We start from the raw sequence: 12,872 nt of genomic DNA, 5'->3' as shown, positions 1-12,872 counted from the left end.
GATTGTGGGAGGAAACACATTTAAACAAAGAAAGAATATACTCCACGAAGAGAATGTCACAGAGGAACTCAGAAAAACCTAGGAACTGCAAGGTGAGAGGGTTAAACACACACCACCATTTAACTTGCAGTATACTTGTTTAGTGCACAGACACAGAAATGTACTTTTTTAGTCATTTTCAGACTCAGTTGGATTAGTTGATGGTTGATTTACTTATAATAACTTTTTATCTTTATTAAGGGTGTTCTATTAGTGCGGTTGCTGATGTGGTATTCCTTGTGGATGGCTCTTGGAGTGTGGGGAGAACAAACTTCAAGTATATTCTTAGCTTCATGTCTTCTTTGGCTTCGGCATTTGATATTGGAGAAGATAAGACGAGGGTTGGTGTTGTCCAGTACAGCTCAGACACCAGGACAGAGTTTAATATGAACAAATATTACAACCAAGCTGACCTTCTGGCAGCTATTAAAAGAATACCTTACAAAGGGGGAAATACAATGACAGGTATGTGCTTTTTTTGGTTGTTTTTTTTTAGAGATGTTTAATATATATTCTCAGTAGTTAAAAGTACTTGACATTCTATTGGAACTATGACCATAAACATTCTTACTCTTTTTCTTTTTAATATGTTTCTCACTGGTTCTGTATAATCAGTAAATCAATATATCACTTGCTAATCCCAATTTGAAAGAGTGTATGGCGGACTGTGGTTAATTGATTAGTCACAGAGAAATAAGAAACATTGCACTACAGCCTCTTAAGTAAGAATGGAATTCCTAGTGCAGTAAACCGAAGGATTTTTTCTAAGGATACCCTATGTCAAATCACAAAGTGCTGGCAATTTGGCCTCAAACTCTGTGAATGCTCCTGGAGATTAACCACTTTCAGAAGCAGGATACTGTTTTTGTGGTAGCGCGGAGGAGAAATAGATTTTTTTCAACAATTATAAAAATGTTAGCTGACTACACTAAAATAAAAACAAATTTTTAATGGCATTAGCTTACAAAATTGCTTGTGTGGTACTTGTGTTGCTTTTAATATTAAAGGGTAACTACACTGTCGTGGAAAAAAAAAGAAAATAATAATAATATAGCGTATACAATTGCAACTCAAGTCATATTGTAATTGAATGTTATTAAACATGACATTTTTTTTTTCAGCCTGCAGCTCTGTCATTTTCTGTAAAATGCAATGCAATATGGCTACCTGGAGGCGTTCTGTACACAGATGATGTACCGAACACCCCCTGAAAATGTCAGTTCCTGCTTGTGTAATGAGCTTACTGATTTTTCCATAAGTCTGCACTAAGATACGTTAGATGTTGAGCATTCCTTGCAACAAAAATGTCATTTTTGGTGAGATACCCACAAAAGGAAATCATGTCTAAAGGGATGCAGACCTTGCCAATGTCCTCATTAGAGCCCTGCATGTGCAGCAGCTCACTGATAATTATAAAACCATTTCTATACAGTAAAAACATGGACACAGACAAACAAACAGCTATTTCTTCAGAATAACAAAAGTTCAGAATCTGCAACAAAGTTTGTTAAAATCCTTGCAATGTACATAGATCACCCAGAGGAGATTTTTTTTTCTCAACAAAAGTGGAGTTACTCTTTAAAGCCAAAAACACCATGAAAATTCACTCATTAAGGCAGTTACATATTCACTAAAAATATATATTTTTTAATGTAGCTAGCATTAGTACCTGAATTTGACTTGGTATGAGGCTCTTGTTATTCCCTAAACAGAAACGAGAATGCGGAGTCTGCTTATCCTAGAGACAGAGAGGCAGAAAGGTGACCTAGCTCACCATGCTTAACTGCAGTAGAGATTGCATTAAGGTGTGCACCCCAAAGCTCAAACACACATGCATGTGTGTGCGTATATATATATATATATATATATATATATATATATATATCAGAAGGGCTATGGACAGTGCCAATAGAGCAGTGGACGATGTCAGTAGGGCAGAGATGGTGTTAGTAGAGCAAAGAATGGTATCAGTAGGCCAGAGATTGGTGTCAGTAGTTTGTTTATTATTTTTTATAACTATTTTACCATTTTATTTTTGTATTATTTTTATAATTTTTCTTTTACAATCATTTTTTTTTATTATTATTTTTTTACAGTTTTTTAGGAGCCCCATTCGGGGGCTTTGGTGAAATATTAGGAGTCTAATGACCCCTGATGTCTCGCTTTTGAGACAGAGAAAGGAATTGAGGACAGAAATTCCCCAGTCCCTTTCTCTGCAGCCAAGCATCAGGTGGAATCTGCGCAGCACAGGGTGATTAGGGTATGCCCAGGCACACCTGGCAGGCCCTGTGCGCACGCCTGTGCGTTTTATACATTTCCACTGTTTATTTAGCTGTTTTGTGGAGTTCAGCTCCAACCAAAAAACTTTTTCTTTTTCCTGTAATGTATATTCATCTTATGTGTAATAAAATTTTAGGTGAAGCCATTGACTACTTGAGAAAGAATGCCTTTGTTCAAACTGCTGGGGCCAGGAAAGGATTTCCAAAAATAGCAGTAATCATTACTGATGGGAAATCTCAAGATGAAGTAGAAATTCCAGCAAAGGAGCTTCAGAACTTAGGAGTAGAAGTTTTCACATTGGGTAAGAATATCTATTTATTTTATTATATCCAGCAACTCTGTACAGCTTAGTGTTTTTGCATGTTGGATATATTAATTTAATAATGTATATTTTACTTATTAAATGTGTAGTTCATTTACTTAAAACACACAATGTTTGCTGGTTCACTGGTGACTCATTTGTTATAACAAATGGAGTTTACTTGGCAAAGTTTTCCAAATATGAATGCATAAATGCCAGCAGAGTTATACACAATCAGGAGCAGCCTGTATATTCTACTATGGGTGAAAGCACCTAAAATGTGAATGTGATGAACATAATTCACTAAAATGGTGTAGATTGGGGAATCTCATGCTGACAAGAACAGTCCGAGTGGTTTGCTATCTGGCTAACTCGTTCCCTCCTTCTTTCTAGTGTACAGCAAATGCAATGACCTTGATGAGAAGACAGGCTAAGACAGGCCAATTTGTTATGCATATATAAGAACATTAAAAATGCAATCTATGACTTATTCATGTGATGACAGTTTTCTTCATTTCTCTTCTTAGGTATAAAGGCAGCAGATGCAAAAGAGCTAAAACAAATGGCCTCCTTACCATCTCTAAAACACGTGTACAGCGTTCCTAACTTTGATGCTATTGTTCAAGTACAAAATGAAATTATTTCTCAAGTTTGCTCTGGTGTTGATGAGCAGCTCAGCGATATCACTAGTGGGGATGAAGGTGAGTGTTATATGTGTATGTACATATGTGTTTGCTAAATATACTGTATGTAAAGATGTTGAACATTGGAGTGCCCTGTACAGCAGATCTCATACTGGGAGAGGTAGAAGCAGCATAAGGAGCAGCTGTGCTGCAATGTTCATGTTCTAACAGGGAACATGTTGATAGGAGGAGAGATCAGAGTGACATAAAGAGGAACTCATCTATTTGTTGTTTCTGTTTCACTGTCTTCTCTTAAGTTGTATTACTTTATTACAGTACAGAAAAGTCGGGTCTTCAGGATGGCTGTTCTATTTGGCAGAGCCGTGTAAATTCCAGAAATTAATGGACAATAATACAGATCATTTGGAAAGTAAAACAGCTGTAATACAAGGGCTTTACCCAAAGTAATGCAAAAAAGGGCATAACTTTTTTTATTAACTTACATAGGTCATTCAAATGTCACATATTGGTAAAGTAACTCTTCCTGTATAATAGCTCTTCTTTTTCATTGCAGGAGAATAATGGATTCCAAGCAGAAGCAACGTGCCATCATTGAATTGATGAAGGAGGGGTGCAGGCTGTCTGACATCTACAGAGGGCTACAGAATGATAATAGAGATTACATAATTTAACCTTCTTCATTCATCTGCGCACATTGCTCTTGTCAATGGTTTAATCTATGTAAACATTCTGTAGCCTTCTGTGGCTGTCGGACAGCCTGCATCCCTTCTTCTTCAAGAACTCAATGATGGTATGTTGCCTCTGCTTGGAATCCATTATTTGCTTGCAATGAAAAAGAAGAAGGGTTAATAAAGAAAAAAGGTAACTTTATCAACATGTGAACAACCTATGTGAGTTAACAAAAAAGTAATTTGCATTACTTTTTGTACAGCTCTCGTATTTGTATGTTATTTGTGTATTTAGCTGTTTGTCTGGAGTTAGGCTTCAAATTCTATGCAAACCAAATCCATGTTTTAGTTTTAGATATGGAAGGGTTGAAATCCCTATCAGGTTATTTTTATAACTGTGTACTGCTGGAGAACATTTCCCTTTCACTTCCTGTCCTGGAGATACAAGAAATTAAAGCATATATATGGGAAGTAAATTACATTTCCATCTTAGATGTCATAAGATGTCTCAGTTGGCGGATTTTCTCTCACTTATTGCTCTAGTGACAACTCTAAAATTTGTATTTCCTATCGCTGTCAAGGGACAGTGGTCACCAGGATAAACAGTGGGAACACAAACCGCAATTAAAACCTGATGGGGAGGGGGTCTAAAGTTTCCCCACACAATCCAAAACTGCAAAAGTTAAAAAGATTATAAAACAAAGTGCAGCACATATCATAAATAAGTGAAACATAAATACAAAGCAGTCCTCAAAAACAACCCATAGATAAAAAAGTGTACAGACAAGTAAAAAAAAACTTTAAAAAGTCCAAAAAGTTGTGCAATAAAAGAGGTGAGGCTTCCTAGAATGGTTCCTATAGACCAGCGCCCCTGACAATGTCAAACATATGATGAAATGCGTTGGACGGTACCTAATGTGACGTCACCACATACAGCGGCCGCCGGCCGGAAGGAGCGTGCTGCCGAGGATTTGCTTAGCGGCAGCTGATATATTATCGAATGTGCATTTTTACTACTGACATGTGAGTGCAATACTGTTTTCTTTTATAATACATTTTTACCGGTACATACTACACTATGAGTCTTTTATGTCATATACATATCCCCATATTGAGAGTGGAGCCGAGGAGTTGAGATTACCAGGAGCCGCCTAACGACTGTGGATTAGTTTGGGGTTCATCTCCTACAGCACATTTGGCTTTTCAGTTATTTGAAAGCAAACTTTTTCTGATAAGCAGCTACTCCTTACCTTCACTTCATCGGACAATGTGGGAGTTTTTTGGGTCTGAATGTCTTCTCTATAGGAACCGTTCTGGGAAGCCTCACCTCCTTTAAATGCACAGTTTTTTTGACTTTTTATAGTTTATTTTGTTTTTTTGTCTGTACACTTTTTTATCTATGGATTGTTTTTGAGGACTAATCTTCAACACATTTTTTATATTTACTACTTTGTATTTATGTTTAGTGTATTTATGATATGCGCTGCACTTTGGATAGGTTGGTATCTGTTGATCTGTCCTGTGCCAGCAGGTGTCTTCTCACTTTTTTGTACATTGGTCTTTTCTAGCGTGGACTTATATTGGTTTTGCTATTAAAAGTTAAAAATACAAATATTTTATGCAATACTATTCACTTACTTTTTTGTAATTTACTTATTTTTTTAATGTGATTCTTTTATTGATGCCATTGTACAGTAGGTGCTGCTGGAATTATCCCTTTATTTAACCCCTTCCAGCCGAGCGTACGCGCCGGGGAACGGATTTCCAGGTATAATAACCGATGTGGCTAAAAGCAGCTCGGCTGTTATACCGGAGGAGCGGGACGGGACTCCCCCCCTCCCGCCGCCTCCTGCCGCTCTTACCGGGCCTTCCGATCCACCGGGAGGCCCGATCACCAATCTGCCACCTCCAGCGGCTAGTGACAGTCTGGAACGAAGCTGTAAGTGGCTTCGTTCCAGCCTCCTAATAGTAAACACGGAAGCGACGTCATGACGTCACTTCCCGTTTACTCTGCTGCCAATGGCACCGGTTTTAAAAAAATATACAGTATTCAGAATCGCCAAAAATGGCAATCTGAATACTTTGAAGTGCAAAGGAGGGATCGAGAGTCTTTTAAACCCCCGATCCCTCCATAAAGAGTACCTGTCACCACCTATTACTGTCACAAGGGATGTTTACATTCCTTGTGACAGCAATAAAAGTGATCAAATTTTTTTTTTTTAAACACAATTTATAAATTTAAAAATAAATAATATAAATAAGAATTTTTTTTTTTTTTTAAAGCGCCCCGTCCCCGCAAACTCGCGCAGCAAAGAAAACGCATATGGCAGTCATGCCGCATATGTAAACGGTGTTCAAATCACACATGTGAGGTATCGCCGCTATCGCCAGAGTAAGAGCAATAATTCTAGCACTAGACCTCCTCTGTAACTCTAACCTGGTAACCGTAAAAAAAATTTAAAGCATCGCCTATGGAGATTTTTAGGTACCGTAGTTTGTCGCCATTCCACGAGTGCGTGCAATTATAAAGTGTGACATGTTTGGTATCTATTTACTCGGCGTAACATCATCTTTCACATTATACAAAAAAATTGGGCTAACGTTACTGTTTGTTTTTTTTTTAATTCACGAAAGTGTCCCTTTTCCCAAAAAGTTGCGTTTAAAACACTGCTGCACAAATACCGTGTGATATAAAATATTGCAACAATCACCATTTTATTCTCTAGATTCTCTGCTAAAAATATATATATATATATATATATATATAATATTTGGGGCTCTAAGTAATTTTCTAGCAAAAAATACGGATTTTAACTTGTAAACACCAAATGTCAAAAATAGGCTTAGTCATGAAAGGGTTAAAATGTTCTTATTGTGGAACCTTTAGGTATAAATAGTGTGATTTTATGAACAGTGACTGCATAGCAAATAAAACTCAACAGATCCATTTTAAACATGTTTAAACCTCTTAACAGCCTTTTTGACAAGCACCTAGCGAACACATTCATTTTCATATATTTACAGGCACAAAACACCTGTGCATATTTTGTTTCCCCAAATCAAGCAATTTATAAACTGTTTACTTTTCTATTCCAGTTGTGGATCCTCCTTCAGATTTATTTGTAACAGAAATTTCTTCCAAATCTATGAAGATCACCTGGAAGGCTTCTCCAAGCCAAATCACAGGCTACAGAATTCAGCTTACTCCAATGCTGGCAGGAAGTAAACCTCAGGCTGTGAATGTTGGCCCTAAAACCACAAGCCATATTCTGAAGGATCTTTCCCCAGATACAGAGTATGAGATTAATGTATTTGCAATGAAAGAACTTACAGCGAGTGAGCCAATCTCAACACTGGAAAAAACCCAGGCAGTGAAAATAAGAGTGGGTAAGCTATTGACTCTATGCTGTGTTCCTTCCTGTTTAAAGAGTTTCTTGATTCCTTTTAGAAAGTCAGAAATTTTAATTATGTTTCTACTTGGAATAATATACAAATAATTTAATAAACATGGGTATCATTTTTCACAGAATGTTCCGGTGGTGTGGATATAAAAGCTGATGTTGTTCTCCTTGTTGATGGCTCTTACAGTATTGGTGTTGCCAACTTTGCTAAAGTCAGAGCCTTCTTGGAAGTGTTAGTAAAAAGCTTTGACATCTCACCCAACAAAGTGCAGATCAGTCTTGTACAGTACAGCAGAGATCCATTTACAGAGTTTGCACTGAACAAGTTTGACAAGATTGAAGATATTCTTCATGCAATAAATACTTTTCCATATAGAGGGGGCTCTACCAACACTGGCAAGGCCATGACTTTTGTCAGAGAAAAGGTGTTTGTCGAGAACAGGGGGGCAAGATCCAATGTCCCCAGAGTCATGATACTTATCACTGATGGAAAGTCATCTGATGCCTTTAAAGACCCATCCCAAAAACTCAGAAATTCCGATGTAGAAATCTTTGCTGTCGGTGTTAAGGATGCAGTGAGAACTGAACTGGAGGCAATTGCATCACCACCAGCAGACACCCACGTTTACACTGTAGAGGACTTTGATGCCTTCCAAAGAATCTCTTTTGAACTGACACAGTCTATTTGTCTGAGAATTGAGCAAGAAACTGAAAAAATAAAGCGGAAATGTAAGTAGCAAAAGTGAAGTTAATAATAATAATAGGTTTAAAGGGCTCCAATGCTAATGCTGTGACAGAGAAACATGATCCACAGATCTGTGCAGTGTGTTAAGATTACAAGTTAGATATCAGGCATCCCCTGCAACAAAAATGTCATTAGGCTTTAATGCTGATGATTGGCCAACTTTATTCTGATCATGTATTTAATGCGCAAAATAGCAATTATCCAATATTGTAGATCCATTCATACCCTGTTGCAATAAAAACGTATGTAATACATGTTAAGATTTAACAAAAAGTGCTGAAAGGTATTGTATAGGGAATATGGCCTGTAAGTCTTAAGGTGACCATAGACAAGCAGATATTTTACCAAATATAGTAGATAATATTGGTCTTACCACACATATTTGGAGTTCCTAACCCTCAAAACATGTATGATTTTGTTTCACAATATATCTAGTGATTTTAGAGGTGTATAGCCTGAAATGTTTGATAATAAATCACAAAGATTTTACAACATGGTGGAAAATCTCAAACTCCTAACATCTGAAAAAAGACAATAACTCATGTAGGTCCAGAAAATATTAATACAAAAATGGAATCCATTGTTTTAAATGCAAATCTTGAGTTGTCCCCGTGGCTCTGGCATTTGACAACTGAATGGCCGTGGCAGGGGAAAATTTCAGGTGAGGGTAAGGCTCAGTTACCAGAAGGTTAGTGTTGATGCTTTAATCATGTTTTAGGCCAGGTCAGGTTCACTTGAAAAACTATAATTTCATTTAAGCATGCTGTACACATGTAGTTTATGACAAATACATTTTAACAGGGGCCTTAAGGTTTCTTCTGTAGTAATGTGCAAAATGCTTAATGTTTTTTTATGTAACATTTTTCAGCTCTGACACCAGCATCCAATTTAGAGTTCTCTGAGGTCACTTCCAACAGTTTCCGAGTAACCTGGTCTCCAGGAGCTGATGACGTTTTATCTTACCGTATCCAATACAAGGTTGCTGTTGGTGGGGAAGAATTTATTTTTACTGTTCCAGCTCCAACTACTACTACTGTTCTTACAAATCTGTTTCCTGAGACTACATACGCTGTCAGTGTTGAGGCAGAATATGAGGAAGGATGGAGCACTCCATTGAATGGAGAAGAAACAACTCTAGAAGGTATAGTTGTAGACATCATAACTAAGATTTAAAGCTGCTTTTATCTATTGTTTTTAAGAATGGTTATCATAATTAACCGATAGTTTACATCTTTAAATAAATAAAATATACTTTTTCAGAAAATTCATGTTTTAAACCTATAATGTCATTTTTGATACTTGTAATTCTCTGGTATCCGATGATTATCTAGCATAGTGCTTTTTCCACCTGTAATAGAAGCTATTGCTTAGAACATCCTGTTTTGTGTCTATTCATTTTTCTAGCAGGGTCATCTAAACAGAATGTGGGACCTAGACCTGGGCATTTGAAGTTATTTGTACACACTACTAACAATATCAGTATAATAGTGTAAAAATTTCTGAATATTTGCAGTAGACTTTTTAAGGGGGAAGGCATTGCCTTCCCCTTTAGGGGATCTGGTGGGTTGAAAAATTTCTTCAGATCTACACTGATCTTTGCAGCAGATAATGATACAGTGATATGTGGGACGAGTATTTGTATAGATGTCTAGCATTTTTGGCATGTATCAAATAGTGGAATTGCATCTCACATAAAGGTGATTGAAGGTGTGGACTTTATTTCTGAATTTACAGTACTCACCACCAATGGCCAAATTATGGAAAATATTCTCTAAATTCCTGCTATCAAGGCCATATAATACAAAAAAAGACCATTATGCTGTATGCTATAGTAGCCTTTACCATTGTCACAAACAATGTAATACACTACAGCTGATGAACAAAGTTCTTTACTAAGGAAAGACCAAAGTGTTTAGCATTTATTACTTAACCACTATTATCAACTGTAGTCAGTAGCCACAGACATCCATCGCATAAACTATTTGTTTGTAATGTACCTGTATGAGATGACGAGGATGGCCTCTTGCACAATTCCAGTCCAAGCAGCCCTAAAAAAAATGAGACAGGGGCTGAATGGGCAATGGAAGGGAACAGGTGCCAGGAAGCTGGAACCCAAGACTTGAACTTGGGAGTGCTGGTGTCAAGTAGGCAGAACCACAGCGGTGAGGGCACCCAGAGCACATTGAATCCGGTGGAGACCAGAGCCAATCAAAAGCCAAGTTTAGTAAAGCTGCCCATATATGAATCAAAATTTGGGCAGTTCATCGGGGACCAGCTGAATTTCGATCAATGTATTGGCACTGTGGTTGTACAGAAGTGTATCATCAACTTCAACACCCACCCTACTGAAAAATTTCCTCTAGATCAGCCTGCAGTGCTGATCTGTGTATTCTGATGGTGTTGAGTTCTCCCTGCTGTCAGAATACAATAACACAGTGGGAGGATTCCCTTATCCACCTCAAATGTGTGGATGGGAGAATTGGATCAGTTTAACAGTGAAGCAGGAAGACACCAATTCATGAGCAGGATTAAGGTCAGGGATGAGCAGAGGTTGGTAACGCACAGGCAGTGGGGTACAGAATTGATAGGCAAAATCTTGGTCAACAATACACAAATATATCCCAAAAAAAGCGCTTAGGACCGATGATGAACCTGATACTGGCTCTTGAAGTGTCCACTACCATTAATGTAAATCCACCAAGAGTTATTCAAGTTATTTTTGGGATATATTTGTGGATTTTTGCTCTTTTACCCATCTCTGAAGGTATTTTTTTCCCAGCAGCTGTGGACGTTTAGTCATCCTATTCCTGTCCCTGTTTGGCACCAAACCCTGTTTGAGTAGTTGTAAAATCTTGGTCTAGAGTCCAGGCAGAGGTCAGGGACAAAGGCAGGACAAAAACATAGACAGGCAAGAATTATGCAAAAGCATGTCAGACAAAAGCCGAGTCAGTAACATGGTCAAGCAGATTCAGGATCAGGGATAACAGGAACTGAAGCTGGAAGACTATTCAGCAATAATCTCATGCAGGAACTAGCTTTAAAAACTAACACATAAATGAGCCTGCATTTGAGGCTACAGGTGGGCTCAGATTTCTCAAATGGAAAGCCCTTTCTTAGGGGAAGTAATTGGCTGTGAAAAGCTAACCTCCTCAGCTCAGAATCAACAAGAAAAATGAGTATGATGTCATCCAGAGTGCAGAGGTCTGTTTGGTAATTACACTAGTACAGATTGAGTTATTTGATGTATCAGTTGGCATACCCCCTAAGCATTGCACATCAGCCATAATGCTGCACAGCCTGAGATAGCTTAAAATATCATCTCTTTGTGTGCATATTTAAGAATGTAAAGTTGGTGGCTAGGAAACTTAACAGTGTAATGATATATTAACTGCCTCATAATCTGTTTTAATACGCCCCTGTTTACAGAAAAATAACTGAAAGAAGCATAGTGAGTCAGCCAGATAGAATGTTCTATTAACTGCTTGCTGGGAGGTATCTTTGTTTCCAGTATACCGACTTGCAGCTTGCGAGTAAAGACATCTTGGCAGCAATCATGACATTCTCAACATCAAGTTATGATTGACCTAATAAAGCGAGGCACTCTATTAACTTAAATAACCCATAATAAACAGCAAGCAAAGCATTTGTGCTAACAAATGCAGCTTTACATCCAAGTTCCACAAGGCCTTGTTCTAAACCAGCAACACATTGACAATTTTGACATTTTAAGCATTGCATGTTTGAGTCTTCTATTTTTGTGCATTGATGAAGTTTCTCATTAGTATAAAGGGTCTGATTTGTGATTATTGTTTTTTTTCTGTTCCTTACAGTAAAAGGAGCACCTAGAAATCTTATAGTAAGTGATGAGACCACTGATAGCTTTAAGGTTGGCTGGTCTCCAGCTCCTGGAAATGTTTTGAGATACAGAATTGACTATCGGCCAGTTGCTGGTGGAGAAAGAAAAGAAGTAACAGTACCAGGAAATGAAAGAGCGACAACACTACAACGTCTTCTGTCTGACACAAAGTACCATGTATCAGTCACTCCTGAGTATCATTCAGGTCCAGGAAAAGCCTTGAAAGGAAATGGAGCAACCGAAGAAAGTATGTTATTCCTACTCTACAACATTTTGTCAGTCACTCTCTTCTGTAATTCACATTTTTAATCCCAGGGGTGCTGCCAGTAGTTTCTAGAACCCACAACTATGTACTGCTGTGGTAATTATGTTTGATTACATTTAAATAAACCAGTGGGTTAAGCTGACAGTACGTACTACAGAATTTGATGACATCCATCAGTTGTCACTAAGTTTATCTCCCAGGAAAACATTCCATGACTTTATATAAATACTATATACTTATGCCTCTACCTCACTTAATGTCCCACACCAACATTTAGTTTTGTATTACCACACAGCATGTGAGATCTTTTCTATTCCAATGACTCTGGGAAACCATCAGATGGAAGGAGGGTTGCATATCAGACCTGTGATGGCGTGACAGGGTGTAATAAGCACCCCTTCTTCGGGACACTGTTCGCTTATACAAATTAACTCTACTCATATGCCAGCCATCAGCACTGTCTACATTAATTGTAGGAACGTGTCCATGTTAGATCACTCCAAACATGTACAGGGATTATATCCATGATGCCCAAGCTTCTTAAGAAGGGTCTGGATGACACTGTATATCATGCAGCCCAGAAGTTCCTTAGAGGGCATAGGCAGTGAGTAAAATATACAATCCCTCTTTGTGGAGGAAGTTTAAGGAAATAACTAACTGCTTAGAAATACAA

The 12,872-nt window shown here is 37.8% G+C and overlaps 1 protein-coding gene across 4 annotated transcripts in view; it reads left to right on the top strand.

Annotated features, from left to right (window-relative positions):
- The window catches only part of COL12A1 (collagen type XII alpha 1 chain), a 264,287-nt gene that overhangs the window by 37,191 nt on the left and 214,224 nt on the right, over positions 1 to 12,872 (top strand). For 3 of the 4 annotated variants that reach the window (XR_012243891.1, XM_073626810.1, XM_073626811.1), the window contains exons 6-12: positions 241 to 504; positions 2,456 to 2,620; positions 3,148 to 3,321; positions 7,029 to 7,319; positions 7,460 to 8,062; positions 8,947 to 9,219; positions 11,909 to 12,181. The exons of the other annotated variant lie outside the window; for it this stretch is intronic. Coding sequence is in view for 2 of the 3 variants with exons in the window: in XM_073626810.1 (XP_073482911.1) it covers positions 241 to 504; positions 2,456 to 2,620; positions 3,148 to 3,321; positions 7,029 to 7,319; positions 7,460 to 8,062; positions 8,947 to 9,219; positions 11,909 to 12,181 (2,043 nt within the window). In the remaining variant the exon portion in view is untranslated. The remainder of the gene's footprint in view (positions 1 to 240; positions 505 to 2,455; positions 2,621 to 3,147; positions 3,322 to 7,028; positions 7,320 to 7,459; positions 8,063 to 8,946; positions 9,220 to 11,908; positions 12,182 to 12,872) is intronic. 4 annotated transcript variants of the gene reach the window in all.

The sequence above is a fragment of the Aquarana catesbeiana genome, linkage group LG04, assembly GCF_042186555.1.
Source record: "Aquarana catesbeiana isolate 2022-GZ linkage group LG04, ASM4218655v1, whole genome shotgun sequence".
Classification (NCBI taxonomy): domain Eukaryota; kingdom Metazoa; phylum Chordata; class Amphibia; order Anura; family Ranidae; genus Aquarana; species Aquarana catesbeiana.
The sequence above is the reverse complement of the archived record's forward strand: the minus strand, read 5'-3'. Positions and strand labels throughout refer to the sequence as shown.